Source organism: Rhinolophus hipposideros, assembly GCF_964194185.1.
Source record: "Rhinolophus hipposideros genome assembly, chromosome: 2".
In the NCBI taxonomy this organism is placed as follows: Eukaryota; Metazoa; Chordata; class Mammalia; order Chiroptera; family Rhinolophidae; genus Rhinolophus; species Rhinolophus hipposideros.
Genome location: NC_138048.1, coordinates 48,307,838 through 48,325,504, shown reverse-complemented (window position 1 = coordinate 48,325,504; position 17,667 = coordinate 48,307,838). Strand labels below are relative to the sequence as shown.

The 17,667-nt window shown below is 36.3% G+C and overlaps 1 protein-coding gene across 2 annotated transcripts in view; it reads left to right on the top strand.

The window, feature by feature from the left end:
* KPNA1 (karyopherin subunit alpha 1) overlaps positions 1-17,667 on the top strand; it is a 60,357-nt gene that overhangs the window by 27,443 nt on the left and 15,247 nt on the right. Inside the window, exons 3-11 of one of the 2 annotated variants that reach the window (XM_081075656.1) lie at positions 1,509-1,616; positions 4,194-4,293; positions 6,390-7,611; positions 9,515-9,637; positions 13,085-13,216; positions 14,213-14,301; positions 14,602-14,701; positions 15,295-15,458; positions 16,903-16,981. In XM_081075656.1, the coding sequence (XP_080931782.1) occupies positions 14,252-14,301; positions 14,602-14,701; positions 15,295-15,458; positions 16,903-16,981 (393 nt within the window). In that variant the 5' untranslated portion in view covers positions 1,509-1,616; positions 4,194-4,293; positions 6,390-7,611; ... (1 more) ...; positions 13,085-13,216; positions 14,213-14,251. The remainder of the gene's footprint in view (positions 1-1,508; positions 1,617-4,193; positions 4,294-6,389; positions 7,612-9,514; positions 9,638-13,084; positions 13,217-14,212; positions 14,302-14,601; positions 14,702-15,294; positions 15,459-16,902; positions 16,982-17,667) is intronic. The other variant, XM_081075655.1, reaches the window with a different exon arrangement.

Below are 17,667 nucleotides of genomic sequence, written 5' to 3'. Positions count from 1 at the left end.
TGGTTATACTTTCCTGTACTTTTTGACTATGTGGATATATTTGTAACACATTTTCATGTCCTTGTCCCTCTTTGTCATCTTTGTCATTTCTAGGTGATTTTGATTGATGTCATTGGTTTTTCTCTTTCTCATGGGTAGTCTTTTCCTACTTCTTTTGCACTTGGTAACTATTGATTGAATGTCAAGTGTTGTGAATTTCACCTTGTTTGGCATTTGAGTTTTTTATATATGTTTTCTAATAAGTATAGTTTTGTATTGTTTTAATGTGTAAAATTCTGACATTGTCGTTGGATATAGTTTCTTGGAACGCGTTTGCTTTTACGTTTCATTGGGCTGGACCAGAACGGCGTTGAACGTAAGGCTAATGAGGCATCACTGCTGAGTCAGTACCCTTCTGATGTCCTGTATAGTAGGAGTTTTTTCTCTATTTCAGCTAGTCAGAACGAACTATTCCTTGACCTTTGTGCCCCTCTGAAATTGTTCTGCGTGCTCCTTGAAGGTGGTTCCTTTCCCAGCTTTGGATCTTTTCCTCACACATCTGCACTCATCAGTACTAAGCTAATACTCGAGACTGCTGCAGATTTTCGGTGTTCTCTCATGTTGATGTTTCCTCTTCGGTACTCTGCGTGGCGGATTCTAGGTGTCTTGGCCTCCCTGGTTCTGAACTCCGTCTCCTCCACTGAGGAAGCCTCCAGGCCCTGTTTGGGTTCACCCACCCTGTGCTGCAGCCTGGAAACTGTCCAGGCAATAAACGGTAGCAGTCAGAGGACTAATGTTTCGTTTCTTTTTTGAAGGATCATTGCCTGTGCTGCCTGTCATCCTATGGCTGAAACCCATTATTTTAAGTATTTCTATCTGCTGTTTTAGTCATATAGGGTGAGAGGATAAATTATTGCTCCATCATGGCTTGATGAACAACTGTACTGCCTAGGACTCTCAAGGATTTAATGGAAGTCACCTTAGTGGGCTGCCTTTGGAGAGAACTATTCTCCTTTGCCTGCACAAAATAATGGATGCTTTAAAGGTGGTGTTCAAGCAGTAATCCTTTGTCACTGGTTGCGGGACAGGTTGAGAAGGTCAGGAAGCCTCAATCCTCTGTCTTTGAGGGTTTAGGAGGGAAGTATTAAGTCATCCTGATAACATTTTTATGGTCATTTCCCCTGACATATTATGACTATCCTATCACTACTCCACACAGAGGGAAGAGGGAAATGGCCCAGCATGCCCAGCTCCTTTTTCCGACCTGACCTTTTTAGTGCACCATGCAGTGTCAGGCCCCTCAGTGAGTTATACCTCATCAAGTGATACTTAATTGCAGTAGATTATAAAACTAGAGACTTCTGAAATAATTCCTCATCAGGAAAGGTTGAAGGCAGCACAAACTTCAGAGTTTTAAAAATGATTTTCAAAAGGGTCCATCCTTATTTCCTTTTAAGTGGGGTGACTTGTGTTTGGCTGTTGAACTCCCTTGTCCTAGAATTACTTTATTAACAGTCTTTTATTTCTAGTTATTCAAGCGAAGAAATGTTGCAACAGCAGAAGAAGAAACAGAAGAGGAAGTTATGTCAGATGGAGGCTTCCATGAGGCTCAGATTAATAACATGGAGATGGCACCAGTAAGTAAGATAATGAAAGAAACTCTTATTAGTGTTTCTCTGATGAAGATATCAGGTTTAGATCTCTTTTTGTGTTTTTAAAAAAGGTTATGTGGCTATAAAAAGTACTTGGCATTTCATTTTTAAAAAGAAACCATATATACTTATTTCTCATGGTTTATTAAATGTTTATTATATTTTAAATAACACGCAGTTAAACAGGATTAATTATGAAGATTAATCCAGGTATTAAAATTTACAAAGATAATTATAAAATAAAATTATTCCTTAAAAGTTGAATAACAAGGGATACTTTCAAGGAAATCTTAATTTGTTATTCGTTTCAGTTACAAAATTGGACATGTTTATATGATTTCAAAAATTGGTTCCATATCACAACTATTGGAATTTTCTATTATAACTCATTTTGTAACTGTCTTGAGGTTATATAGATAAAAATTATGCTTCATATGGATTATACCTGTCTAGATTTCCAGTTTGTTGTAATAAATTTGATGTTTTAATAGATCATATATGGTTTTCACAAAAAAGAAAATTCACTATTCCTTTATCTCAGTCACCTGTTTTCTTCCCCGAGTGGCAATCACTGTTACTAGATTCTTACTTATTCTTTTTAAGAAAATAAATTCCCCCCCTCCTTTCTTTTTTCATGGTGGCGAATTATGCACAGTATTTTGTAGATGTTTTCTTTCTTTCACTTTAGAGGTCTCCAGTTTTTATGGACCGGTTTTCTTTTGGAATTAGGAGGCAGTTGAAAGTCCCTTTGGAATTGATACAGACATTTTTGCCAATACTATCATTTTGTGGTGAATTTTTCTAGGCCCTTCAGGAAGTTGAGCTGTTTTTTTTTTTTTTTTTTTTTAAGTGGATGTTGAAGTTATTTTGTGGACTGTATTAGTCAGGGTTCGACAGAGGAAACAGAGCCAATGGAGGGGAGAGAGAGAGAGAGAGAGACATTGATTGAGTGACTGACTGACATGAAGGAATTGGTTCATGCGCTTGTTGGAGCTGGTAAGTCCAAAACCCACAGGGCAAGCACGTAGGCTGGAAGTTCAGCTAAGAGCTGATGTCGTAGTTTTGAGGCTGAATTCCTTCTTCCGGACATCTCCGTCTTTGCTCAACTGATCGAATGAGGCCCTCCCAAACTTTGGAGGATCATTTGCTTCCCTCAAGTGTACCGACTTAAACTGTTAAGTCACATCAAAGAAAATACCTTCATGACAACATCTAGACTGGTGTTTGTGCAAACAACAGCTAACCAACTTGACATATGAAATTAACCATCCTAGTGCAGTGTTTGTCAATTTGGCATCCATACACAGCGTCTTAAACCACACTGAGTCTCAGAGGAAGACAGTAACAAAGTCATACGTCCACGTAGCATGATACAATGATATAACTGTCCTGCATGCAACTTAGAGTGTACCAGCCTTTTCCCCAGGAGAAGCTGCAAAGTTCTCGGGGGTTCACTCCTCACCCTGATATAAAAATTAAATATTATGATGTTAATAATAAAGTTAATGATACTTAAACACTATGAAGGTAAAGTCATACATCTTATGTTATAAGGGGATAAGAGAGGGGAAAAAACAAACATATATATAAAACATATTCATAACAGAATTTTATAGTTACCTTTGTTTACTCAGGCATCAGTCTTATAAGTTTCAAAATATTTATTTTTCTGACTTAAGAGCGGAATGCTTCATTCTCCCCATGGAGATTCTTAACTGTTAGGTATTGCTTACCATCCAGTATTTACGACTCTCACTTTCTCCACAATTCATCTTGTTGACTGTAACTCTTCATGAAATAGTAAGAATTTTACTTCATTGACAAATGATCCTGAGAAGAGAGTTAACTACTAATAATGGGATGGGTTGTAGTGGGAAATGGAAAGGTCTAATAAAGCAAGAAAATAGTGGGAAACTGAAAAGTTCTAATATAGCAAAAAAAGAGAAATTTTAAATTAAGAGTCAGTTGTTGAATTTAGCAGTAGCTGGAATCTGTGGTTGATGCAAGATTACTTTATACTCATTCAGTAAATATTTGTTGAGCATCTACTGTACGTCAGCTATTAGTGATAGAATGGTAAGATAGATGGGGTCTTTGACTTTCAGAGAGCTTACAGTGTCCTGGGGGAGCCTGGGCAATAAACAAATAAGCAGAATCCTGGACACAGGATTAAAATAGAGTAATGGGGTCGACATGGAGTGGCTGCTCTAGATTCAGAGGTCGTGAAAAGCCATATACAATTTAACATTTAATCTGAATGAGAAGGAGTCGCTCGCCCTTTGATCAAAGCAAGGAGAATAATAACAATAAACACTTTGTTTTAGTATTTACTATTAAGATGACTACTTTCTCACTGTGGTGAGCTTTTTAATGATAGACAAAGAATTGGGCTTTAGCACGTGTTAATCATCTCAGACATTCCTCCATATATTGTCTTCCCTTGGTGTGACTCTTAGATAAATATGACTAACTTAATAACTTGGTTGCAATTTATACTATTTTTGTTTTCCTTTGAATTCAAGTTAAAATTTCATTATACTTGCTTTTTGTTTGTGATCCCAGGGTGGTGTTATTACTTCCGACATGATCGAAATGATATTTTCCAATAGCCCAGAGCAACAGCTTTCAGCAACGCAGAAATTCAGAAAACTGCTTTCAAAAGGTGAGTTCTGAATATGTTAAGTGTGTTTTTCCATTTATTTACAAAATAGTACTTTCCCATAACCTGTTTTTCACACCACAGATAACTTGGCTTCGGAGCGTGTCTATCAACAGAATGGGAGGGTGCATACAGAGATATGTGTAATTGTGAGCCGTAGCTAACTTGTGGTTTCCTTATTTTGTGACCAGAAAGCAGCGTTATTTTTATTTCTGAGCTAGCTGATAAAAGTCCTTAAAGTGATAAGAACAGTAGTCAATATTTCATGTTAATTCATATTGAGAAACTCCACTCTTTTAAAGGAAAACTTTAAAAATATTACTTGAAAGAACAGTGATTGTTGATTTTAATGTTAGCAGTTTATCACTGAAATTAAGTATGGATGTATTGGTGGTCAGAGTAACTACATTTTGTATCATTAGGGTAGAATGCAAGTAAAAGGAACTCTGGAACTCTGAATCATATTAAAATGTCAATAGTAAATACTTAACACAGCCGACCTCACAGTGTAAGTTACAGTTGTTTGGAGTGATAAATTAATATATTCCTTGAGGTTCACTGGAATAAAAACCTACCACCATAACAAAAGAACTTGTTTTTTTGCATAACTTATTAAATATTTGAAGGCCACTGTCATGTGTACTTCCCCACCCCTCAAAAAATCTTTTGCCTCTTTTCAGCATACTGAGCCTAGTGGGTTTCTCACATAATGTGCCTTTTTGAGGCCTTAGAGTGGTGAAAGGGCCTTAGGTTGGTGCAAAAGTAATTGCGGTTTTTGCAATTATTTTTAACCTTTTAAACCTCAATTACTTTTGCACCAACCTAATAGTAGAGTGGTGAAAACTGCTTTCCCGTGTGTATTCTAGTTTGCCAGCCACCAACGTGATGCATAGTACTGCAGCTGTGTTCTTATTACTCCTGGTAGTAAGAGATTGCCTTCCTTGTCCTGTGACTGTACATTCTAGTAGAATAGTATCAGTTATTTTACTAGGCATGGCATAGTTATGTTTCATTGTATTTGCAGCTATCTGAATTCCCTAGCCCTTTTCCTCATGAACTGTTTTTAAATTTTGTCTGAGAAGTCATGTGGATTTACTTTTAAATTTCTTTTTAAAAAATTCATTGGCTGAGTTTTGCTTTAAAACCCTTTTGCTTTATTGCCAACTTTGGCTTATTGTTGTTCTTTCTATATGTTGTTTCTGTAACCTAGCATATTAATACTTCGTCTTTATTATAGTACCAAATTTATTGGTTGTGTTTATCTGAATGTTTGATAAAAATGTCGAACCAGGGAAAGAACATGTCATTAGAGCTCTCTCCAAATTTACATGGAACCATTGGTCACCTCTTTCAATAAGGCCATTGACTTGGCTAAGGATTCCTAGTTGTTACTGTAATGTAGCTGCCATGTTTCTTGCATTGCTACATGAATAGCATCAAAAATTTTGTTAAATCTCTTGTTGAAATTACCTTTACTGAGTATTTAGGACATTTCCTAGCCATCCAACAAGATTCTACTGAATGACTTCATTTACAAGATACTCTATTGTCATAAATAAAAATGAGATTAATTTGGCAAGTTATCCTTAGTGAATTCTTGCTGACTCCTACTTAACACTCCAACTGCAAAATTAAATCCGGCAAGCATACCCAGAATCTTCTAATGCCGTTTTTTTTTTTTTTTTAAGACAGTTTATGTTAAAAAACAAAAAAACCCAGGTGAACAATAATCCCATATACAGAATAAGGGTTAGAAGGAAGTATATGAAAATAGTAACAGTGGTTGTCTTTACTTCTCTCTACTTCTCTCTACTTTCTAAGTTTCTAAAATAGTACAGGTGATGATTTTAATTTTTAAGAATTCTACCCATCGTTTCCATGTTAAGGCTTACCTTGTTGTGAAATCCTTTAAACTACCCTACTCTCAAAGTGAGCAAGCTCAATTTTACATTTTTTTCTTTTTTTTTTTTAGATTTCCAACATGAAAGAGATGGCTAAAATGGAAGGAGGGATATCATGAAGTAATTTTGAGTTATAAAGTCTTTGCATTGAAATTAAAGGATTGTTTTCTTCTTTCCTTTTATTTTATGGGGAGACAGAACCTAATCCTCCTATTGATGAAGTCATCAGCACACCGGGAGTAGTGGCCAGGTTTGTGGAGTTCCTCAAACGAAAAGAGAATTGTACACTGCAGGTGCGAAGCCTTTTCACTTGCCTCAGATCTAATTCCCTTTGCTAATTTATATTTTGTATACAGAGTTGTTACTATTTTAATCTATATAAAGGGTTAATTTTTTGATAATATTTCTGACAATCACATTGCAAATTTCTTTTCATAGTTTTGTTAACTATGGCCCTTGGTTTTGCTCTGTAGAATTCTTAGCATTGTTACTCGTGTAAAAAATTATTTTATGATGATTATGGAGAATACTTGCATAATAGGGAATTGTTTGCAGTAGAGGAGCCATTATAGATAGGACCTAAGTTTGGGCTACTCAAATTTGGTTTTGAAGGATTTTTAGATTCTACTTGATGGGTTTCTCAGGGCTGTGTAACATGGGCTGGGTCGGAGACTCAACTAATCCCCAAACCTAGTCCTGATTAATCCTCTCCCTGACCCCAAAAGAGCTGACACAGAGATAGGCTTGTCAGGATTCTCTGTGTTTTCTGCTATGTTAATTTAGTCTGTCAATACTGTTGTATGTAGGGGTTCTAAGAGGAAATTCTATAACTTCCGGATTGTGTAGTTTTCACAGTAAAAAGAACCATTGTCAACTGACTCTCATCCTGAGAGTTATTTAGAAATTTTAAAATACCATTTTGTTCCTGAATAAAGTTGTATTTTTGGTAAACGGGTAATTTTTCAATAGTTAGACTTCCTTGGAGTAACCAGCTGAATTAATTTCTGTATTCTTTATCAAATATCTGAGATACCTAAATTCTCACTTGTAGGATCTAATCTGAAGGTCTCGGGCCCAGTAAAGAAACTCTGCAACTATAGAAATTGGTTAGGTGCCAAGTAGATCTCAAAATGGGGTAATTTTTCCAGTAAATATTTGCCAGTAACAAGTAAATCATAAAGATAACTCACCCCCTTGTTTGCTTTGCCTTCCTCAAAGGCAGTAGGGTTGGGACATTTCGTAAATGCCAGCTCTGTCCCCAGGTTCCTTACTGTCCAGAGCATTGTGCATAATTCATAAGACTTGATGCTTTATCTTGATATTTTCTCTCCTTTCCTCCCACCCCATCTTTCTCCTTTGTTTACTCTCTTTGTTGCGGAGATGAGTACCTTCCAGAGGAAAAACAAGAAATCCAGAGAAGGTAGAGTACTTCAGTGTCCCATCAGTTTTTCTTCTCCAGTTTGACATTTACTAATCCCCAAGTTCATTTGAATTAAGATTCTGTTTTGCTAGCTGCCTCCTGGATTGTAATTCTGGTCCCTATCTAAGGCCAGGATCTCCAGACATCTGAAAAATAATCAGGTTCACCTACAGAGCAAGGAAAGAAAGACTTTTCTCAGAATAAAAGGAAATCCAGACAACCAACACTGCAGAGAACAGAGCCTGAGCCCTTAAGCAACCTGCCAAGAGAACCAGAGGAACCAAATGAAGAGCCTTACTGCAGTTTATCATTTGAAAAGCTTTGTAGGAAGAGGGAGGTAGGGAAAACTATCATTTTGTTCATGTGAAAATACGTTTCTGTCCTATCTCTGACAAGAAGAGTAGTTCCAAGATACTGATTTTACTCCTGGATCTAGCAGTTTTTAATAAGTGGTTGCAGAGGTCCAGTTTGTTAATGTGTTCAAGAAAGATGGTGTAACTTCCTAGGCCTAGAATTAAGTCAGAGAAATGGGTGTTTCCCCCTCTCTACCTTCTCCAGTACACCCTAAAGAATACATGTTCTCTCAGACAGTACCCTCACCTGGCTAACACATGCAAATTCTACATCATTTTTGAATCTACTCCTAGAAATTGTATCTTTAACACATCTGAAGATGAAGGCCTTCAGAAATCTCATTTGCTTCTATCTAAATTCTTAGATTCCACCCTTGTGTGAACTGAACTGGTAATTAGGCTGAAAGATTGAGAAATGGTTCCTCTGGAAGTGACCACCTTATGATTTTCACCTTAGCTGCCCAAAGACTCTGAGAAATAACCAACCTGTTTATTATCTAAAGGTCATCTCCAGCTTTTCTTCTGTGTACATTTAAGTACAACGTGGTGTTTTTTCTCCAATGTGACTAATGGGTAATCTTGACCACCCCAGAAGCAGGAGAAGCAAGTATATTGAGGGAGACCTTAGGGCCAAAAGGCTTCATTCTCAAATTAGACGTGCTCTGGGAAGCTTGGAGGGTACTCCTTCTGTCTTCTTGGAGAGCATTAGGGTGTAAGTTGTCCCGGATACTCCTACCTGCTTACTAGAAAGTTGAGTAGTGTGTCTTTGGAATGGATGGGGCTTTTGCCAGAAAGAGTAGTAATATATGGTCATAATAGCTAAACTCACTAATAAATCCTGTGGACAAACTTACTTGTTCATTCCAGAGGTAAAGAGCAATGACTCCTCGGGAAGGGTCTCTTTACTTCCTTTCTGGCTTTCCTTATCCCCAGATCAGTGAGGTGCTTCAAACCAGGGAGGTAAAAAAGGCCTGCTTTGGGTAGTGTTACCTAGATGCTTGTTTGCCCTCAAATGAGATGAACATGGGTGGAATCTAGCATTTTGGAAGCAAGTAGTGCCATTTGGCTAAGAGCATTCTCATGCTCACTGACAGGTAGGCCTCAGATATAGTTGAGCCGTTGGCATGAGATTGGTCTGCCTTATGGTATATTTCCTATTTCTTGTGCCGGCTGGTTGGTTATTTGAGTCCAGGCCCAGCATCTTTGTACTGTCCTTTGCAGTGCAGAGATACTACATTCTCAAACCTTATAGAAGCTTATAAAAATATTTAGAAATAAATTGCCTCCTAGTTCCAATCATTAGATAACTCCTTTTAAAGTCATAAATTTGAAATGGTTTAGTTTCCTCATTCCTGCCTTTCTTGTCCCTTCTAAAAGCTTAATGTGATAAACTGCAGTAAGCCTTCATCCTCCTACGTCTTTTCCCATCCTCCTTGAGCCCTCTGCCTTTCTTGAAAGGTTGCTCAGATGACTCAGGCACTGTTCTCTGCAGAGTTTGATATCTGGGTTTATTTTTCTGATGTGAGCCTTTCTTTTCACTTGCTCTCCAGGTCAGCCTGGCATTTGCTAGGAACCAGAGTGGACCCGGCAAAGTGGCCAGCAACAGAGTCCTGATGCAAATGGAGAAAGGGAACCAGGCGTACCTCAACCTGGAGTGGGAAACTTGATAGGAGGTCAGAAGTATTTCAGCTTTGGATTTTCATTTTCCTTATTTAAGGAACTGAGCATCAGAAGGTAGAGACTGAGAAAGGGAAGAGAGAAAATATCAAATCTTTTGTGTGCCCTTCAGATTTCAATTGTAGCCTTATTTAGCAAGTTCTGGATAGTGAAAAATAATGGAACTACAATTTATAAGCAAGCACAGTTGCATGATAGGTTGTTTCCTTGCATGATGCCTTTCTTGGAACACTAAGAATATAGTAGTTTAAAACAACAAAGAGCAAGTAAAGATGGTGGTTATTTTGGCTACCATTACTTTAGGTAGTACCATTTCTTAGATTTTTTTTTCCATTTCTTTACGTTACTGATTTGTTTTTGAGTCACATGGTTACTTAAATTACTTTTTTCTGGCCATTTCTGTCATAACTTTATGCAGTTGTTTTTGATATCAACTCTGGGCTTTCCCATATCACAACTCTCTTTCATGTTAAATTCTAATCCAGAACCCAAGGCTGAAACAGTAAAAAGAACAAAAAATAACACGATTGCAATACCCAGTGAAAGAGAAATTACATACTTCACAGCACAACCAGTTTTTAAAAACATACTTAATATTAAACACATTTGACAGTTGCTTCTTCCAATACTTTAATGGGCCTATACTAATGGAGTTGTAATTTTTTTCTTTCTCACTCCTTCATACATATGTACATGTATATTAACACACGTACACACAAGTATAGAAAATTGCACAAATATAGCTTCATGAGTTTTTATAAGGTAAACATAAATCCGCCCTGTGTGTGCGTGTGTGTGTGTGTGTGTGCGCGCACCATATTAATGCATGAATATGATTGTGTCCATTGGCCTTCTCATTATAGTTATTCATGTGTTTTGGTCCCCAGTAATGGCAGAACTAATTTCTGGTTTCCATTCTTACTAAGAGAGACGTTGAATCTTCTTTCCATTCAGAGGTTATCATCGATGCGTACTTCTTAGTAGTAAACATAACTCTGGTACGTCTTCTTTTGCTGAGACGTCCAGATTTCCAATATTCTTCCATTCATGTTCAGGCTATTATTCACTTACTCCTAATTTTCCTAATCAGTGTCACTCTTATTTTATTTTGCTTCTCCATTTTATTCACTTCAGTACCATCTGGAATTCCCTCTCATTTTCTGTGAGACCCGTTAGTCATCAGACAAATAGCAGTTTGAACTCTGGCAGCAATTAGTATTCGAATTTCTTCTTTTTGATAACTAACATATCCTTTATCTACTCAGGCTTTGTTTCCATTTCTTGTGCATTAAAGTCACACTGTAATTTGTTTTCTCTTTGATCCAGATTGGTATGTGTGCTGCTCTTAACACATTCCTTACAGATTGCTTTTCACTCACGATTTTCATTTCTTTGACTTGGTCTCTGCAGTATCTGACGACTCTTTGTTGAACTCTGAGCCTGCCTTCTGGTAGGAAAGTTTGCTTTTGTACTCACATCATCCGTCTCTGTTGTACAAATTTTCATAGTAAACGAAAGAAACTACATTTTAAGTTAACTGTTTTCTTTTTGGTATATACTAAATAACCTGGCCTATTGTTATTTGAATTTCTGGCCCTAGATACCAAAACTACAGTTGAAAGTTTCTTGTCAGTCTTATAATTATGTTTCAGAGAGGAAACTATGAAAGAGGAAGCCAAAGAGGCTGGCTTCATAAGTATATTTGATGAGGAGGCTGTAATGTAGTTCTCTTTGACTGGCTGGGTAACATTACTCAAATCATTAGTCAGATTGTTGGATCTTTTTTTAATAGTTTCCTCATTGATAAACGAGAAAAGTCAGACTTCCCTGCATCGTTGTGAGAAACACCTGAGAGTATGTGAAAAATGCTTTGAAAATACGAAGTTACTGTACAAATGTAAAGTTTCAATTCAGACTGATTGAAAAGGGTTTGAGCATTGTGATTTAATTATGTTTATGAGTTTATATTTTGTGATAGTGTTTAAAAGTCCTCTGAACTTCTCTTATAACAAAAAGTTATCAGACAGAAAATATGTTCCATTTAACTTTTAATGAAATTTAACATTTAATTATGCTCCTGGTCTGGACTTCATTCGTGCTGTAATATCACGGTCCAGTGTGGCTGCCAGACCACTTTATCTCACTTTCTATAGGTTCACATTTGTAGGTTCAAAAGAACCTCCTCTTTAAGTGTCTCCTGCTATGAATTTGCTCTCATTCATATGGCTTTGGACTGTGTTAATCAGCATGTCTTCCTATTTCTTCCATCTTCCTTCACCCTCATGATTGATGTTTTAGTTTTTCACTTGACAACTGCCTTTCATTTGACCCCAAAGCTTAGAGGAGTCACAGCTCCATTTTTTGATGACTTTTTATTGATCTCTCATTGAAGGGCATATCACTGAATTTTTTTTCTGCATATGTGCTTCATTAAAGGATAAATAGAAAACAAAATGGGAGAAGAAAACAAAACTAAAGTTTAAGAACTCTTAAATAGAATTGTAAGAGTTCACTCTTGGATTTTAAATAGCTCATTTCTAGATTTCTCCATAATAGGTTAGAGTCAAGTTACTATAGAGATGGGTAGAATTAGCAATATGTTACATTCTTCATTGGCGCTAATTTTCTTCATACCTTCTGTTTATAGTGTATCAACCTTTAATAATGCTGTTTTAAAAAAGTCTTTACCTCTGTGCCTTGGTTTGGAGCCTTCTCATTTATGGAAAGCCCTTATGCTCTGAAGTTGCCATTTCTAGTAATTGTATGCCTGTTAACTCCTTTTGGCCTACGTATCATTTAAAATATCGTTTGCCTTTTTCACTTGGCCTATATTTTATACATTTTACATGAACTTCTTCTCCCCATTTCACTTTACCCATCCTATAGAAATTATTTAATTTTATTTTTTAGTAGATAATATACATGGTTTAAGGCCAAAGGTATAGAAGGCTCTACAGTTAGAGTGTCTTTCCTTCCCATCCATGTTCCACACTCTCCCTGACCTTTCCATGTAGGTTAACAAGTATTTACAGTTTCCTGTGTCTCCTAGAGATATTCTGTACAACAAGTAAATTAATATGTGCATCCTTCTTAACCATTTTAGAAAATATGACACCGTATTAATTATACTCTTGCATTTTAAAAAAAATTCGTATCTTGGGAGATCATTCCATATCAACATATGAAGTACTCCCTCATTATTTTTATGGTCTCTTATCACCTTTGCTTTGATCTGAAATTTTAGACACCCTGAATATTCCTCTAGGCTGCTGCGGTATTCTTTTTGGGAATTCTTCCTTTAAAACTAATACAGTGTTCACCTGATAGGTTATATGCAAATAATCATCTCAGATTCTTTTCTTCATGTACAGAAATCCTTATTGTTATAAGTAAACAAGCTATTAAATTCTAATAAGATAATGAAATTATTTTTATCTTTATAGTTTGAATCAGCTTGGGTATTGACAAATATTGCTTCAGGAAATTCTCTTCAGACCCGGATTGTGATTCAGGCAGGAGCTGTGCCTATCTTCATAGAGTTGCTCAGCTCAGAGTTTGAAGATGTCCAGGAGCAGGTAAAAAAAAAAAAAAAGGAAAGAAACAGAGAAGCAGGTGAAAGAATACAAATTTTCCCTTCGGTCTTATATTCAGAACCTCAGTTTTACCAGTTGGCCACAACGATCTGTGGTTCATCAGAGTGTTCTAGAAATCTAAACCAAAACAGAAAATTTCAATAGGCAGAATTTCTTCTAGAAACATAAAACCATTTTCCCTTCCAACCCTGAAATTCTTTAAGAGCTATAGATAATACTTTTTAAATCATGTAAGCTGTGACTGAGCTTTTTCTTGTGGGAATCTCTAGTGTTGATTGAGTAGCAGGTATTTGCCACTTTTGTGCAGAAAAGACTTAGAAAACATGAATTTTTTATCATTGTAAACTTAATCCAATTCATAAATATAAGTCATTGCTAAATGAGAATGATTGTCTTCTACAGCTTTATTGAGGTATAATTGACCTACAATAAACTGCATATATTTAAACTTAATAAACTTTGACATATGTGTATACCCATGAAACCATCATCACAATCAAGATAATTAACATATCCATTACCCCCAAAGCTCACTAAAGTCTTCTGCATTTTGATTGCTCTTGAATTCTTTGTTTACTGTTTTCTTTTGTAAGCAAGCTTAAAATACATTTTTAATCAGCTGAGTAAGCCACATGAACCTCTGCTGTGTACCAAAGGCTGTGTGGAATGTTACTTAGGGATGGGTTCTCTGAAGGTAAAGAATATACAGAAGAACTTGTTCTTTACCTTAATAAGCTTACTACCATGAGTGTGCACATGTACGCTTTATAATAGTATCTTCTTTCCCCAATCTCACAATTATCATCTGACTCCATGATCAGTGGACTTAGGGGTGTCCATAGTTAATGTCACTGTATGATATGTTGATTACTACTATATAATTTTTGTGAAGAGTTATTGTGATTTGTTGACATCTTTTTTTTTGAAAGAGTTATGAGAGAAACTACAACCTGTCATTAATGAATAATTCTTTCACAGGCAGTCTGGGCTCTTGGCAACATTGCTGGAGATAGTACCATGTGCAGGGACTATGTGTTAGACTGCAATATTCTTCCCCCTCTTTTGCAGTAAGTTTCTTTTTTCTTTTCTGAGTAATAAAAATATGGGTAGTTCTGGGCAGAAAGCAGTGTAGCTTATTGGAAATCATTTTGGATTTCCTGGTGTTATTTTTCATTATAGACATTTTCTTACTTATTCAGATCATTTCTTCAGACATCATGTCTAATTCCACTCCCAAAATTCGGAATTGGTTGTGTTAGAATTAATTAAACTTTATTATTCTGGAGAAAATGGTTTAGTATTTGTATTTTGCCATCCAAGAATCAATGCTCGTTATATAGTTTACCATTGTATCATCACACTTGTAGGCTATTTTCAAAGCAAAACTGCCTGACCATGACCCGGAATGCAGTATGGGCTTTGTCTAATCTCTGTAGAGGGAAGAGTCCACCTCCAGAATTTGCAAAGGTAAGGATTATGATTTTGGGAAATGGGCAGAAAAAGTACCATTAAAGAGCATAGCAGCCATTATCAATGTGAACAGAAAGAGATAGTAAAATTCTGACATTTTAAATTTTCAAAATTTCAACATGTCAAAAATGATATTTCTAGAGAAATAGGGCTTTTTGTTGTTTGTTTTCATTTTAATTTGGGTTAAATTTTCACTGCCTGAAAAAAGCTCTGATTTAATCTTAAAACCTAGCATTTTTTTGTTCATGACAAAGTATCTAAAATACAAAATTTCCTAGCATTAGCTCCTGTGAAAGTTCCTTTGGCCTGCAATGAGTGTGTTTTAACAAGGAATATCTGAGAACTGATATGTATTAGACTTTGCTCTCTGAAATGATTTTCCTTGGGTTGTGACCACCTCATCAAATTAAACTGCAAGGCCATTGGCAGGATTGCAAAAGATGGAAGTATCGCTAGGCTACTCCATCTCTGGAAGTATTAATCACCTCAAAAGTTACCAGATGTATGCCTGGTTCTTTTCTGGAGTTTCTCGCCTCACTTCTGGCTTTTGTTCTGCTGAATTTCGTAATCATGTCATCTTCTTTGTATAGGTTTCCCCCTGCCTGAATGTGCTTTCCTGGTTGCTGTTTGTCAGTGACACTGATGTACTGGCTGATGCCTGCTGGGCCCTCTCATATCTATCAGATGGACCCAATGATAAAATTCAAGCAGTCATTGATGCAGGAGTATGTAGGAGACTTGTGGAGCTGCTGATGTAAGTTATCTTTTAGAAAGTCTGTCTGCTCTTTTGTCCCTATATTAGTTTTTCAGTTACTGAACTCAAATATTAATACATTATACTGATTTATTGTGCTTTGGGCTTCTGTGTCTTGTTACTTGTATATATTGATGTCAAATCTGTTTGTTTTGTGACTTTTAAAGAGCCTCTCGGTCTTCTGCTGTTAGCAGTCCTTCAGAAACAGTTGGAAAAACGAACTATGTAATTCTAGCTCATGCATAATGACCTGAGACAACCACTAGATAGCAAAAGGCATATTGACACTAAAAATAGTCATTCCTTATCTTTCTGTCTGATTTAGAGCTTAATCTAGACTGGTATCATATTTTGAATTTTATTTTTCTATATCTCTTTGTGATGCCTTTGATTTATGGAGTAGAAGGTTTACAAATGGCATAAATAACTTGAGACTATATTAATTCAATTTTTAGATAGTGCTGTAGAAGAAAAAAATTAGAATGCTAACACATGAGGAAATGATACAATTATAAACCATCTGAAAGTTAATTGAAGTAAGTACAAAGTAGATGCAGGGAGACATTGCCCCAAACGTGAAATGGGTTAGATAAGTAGAATATACACAATACAAAACTCTGGAATTATCACTGGGTGCAGGTCAGCAGCATAATGCTGTTGTGAATTAAAGGCAAGATGCTGCAGGAGTCAGAAGTGTTCAAAACCTGGGAAGTAATCTTTTGTATTCTTTAGTCACTAGGTTACTATGTATCTTAAGCATTTATTTTTAGTCATCTGATCTAAATATGAAGGAACTGGTACAGTTTTAAGAAGAGTAATCAATCTCAGAAAAGGGGAGGGAAAATAGGGATTTTTTAAAAAGTTAAAAGTAATAGTAACTTATTTAGCCTGAAATCAAGACTTACTATTTGTCTTTTATATATAAAGGGGTTTATGGAGGGGTTTTTGGACCAGTAAGTCAGCTGTGGTTTAGTAGAATGAATTCACTATTTGAAGTCTGAAGCCTGGCTTTTATTTTCAAGTTATTTCAACTGTTGAATATTCTCAACTCTGAAAATTACACAGTTTGTAAAACTTAAAAGTGTATTAATGTTAACTACTGCTCTCCATTATCTCAGCACCATAGAATCCAAGTAAAGAGGAAATGAAAACAATGAAAGAATGAGAGGGAAAAGTTGGAATCCAGGTGATGGGATACCTGGAAAAGATTATTAGGAAAGATTTGTAGTTTTTTCTTTTTTTGAAAAATACTAAATGAAGGGACAGACAGCTCTTCTGGGGGACACCAAGCATCATGGTGAGAGGGTTCCCTTAATAACCACCATAGGTACCTTTTTGCTCTAAAATCCTATCACATATTATTTGGTGTGGATTTCAGTCCTAAGGAAAAGAGACTAAGGATAGAACTGTTGTTTGTATATAACATTTCTTTTTATGGTTGCAGGCATAATGATTATAAAGTGGTTTCTCCTGCTTTGCGGGCTGTGGGAAACATTGTCACAGGTGATGATATTCAAACCCAGGTATGAATAAATGGCATCTATTTTTTTCCTTAAAGAACAGTACATTGAACCCCATGATTATGTTTCCATTCTAATATTGAATTCCATATTGGGAGAATTAATACTTCGTTTCATTAATATTTGTGGAAAATGTTGGCTTAGGCAATTACTTTCAATACCTTCGCTATCTCTGTTTTGACCTGTTGCTTGTAGCAATTTTGGGTTCCCCTATGATTTAACTTAGCCTTTTGGTTAGGCACGTTTGTTTCCCCCTATTCCTTCCGCTTGAAATGGTTCTTGTGAGCATCAGAAGACGCCAGCTGCATCCTTTTCTGTGTCTGTCATCTTTATCTCATCGTCTCTGATAGCTTCCTCTTATGTGAGGAGGATTCTGCCCTTCTAGTTCCTGATGTCATGCCATTCAACTTCTGTATCAAGTCTAGTTGTGGAGGGCGCAGCTCACTGGCCCATGTGGGAATCGAACCGCCAACCCTGTTGGTTAAAGCTCGCGCTCTAACCAACTGAGCCATCTGGCCACCCCAGCCAAATATTGTCTTTAATTTCTGACGTGTTTCTTTTCCAGACCATGTCTTTGGCATTTTAAAAATTGCTTTGTGACATCTTTTATTTTGTTATTTAGAAAGATTATACCTATTTAACTTGTTTTATTTTTTGATCTATGTTAATTTAATAGGCAAAAATGGCTT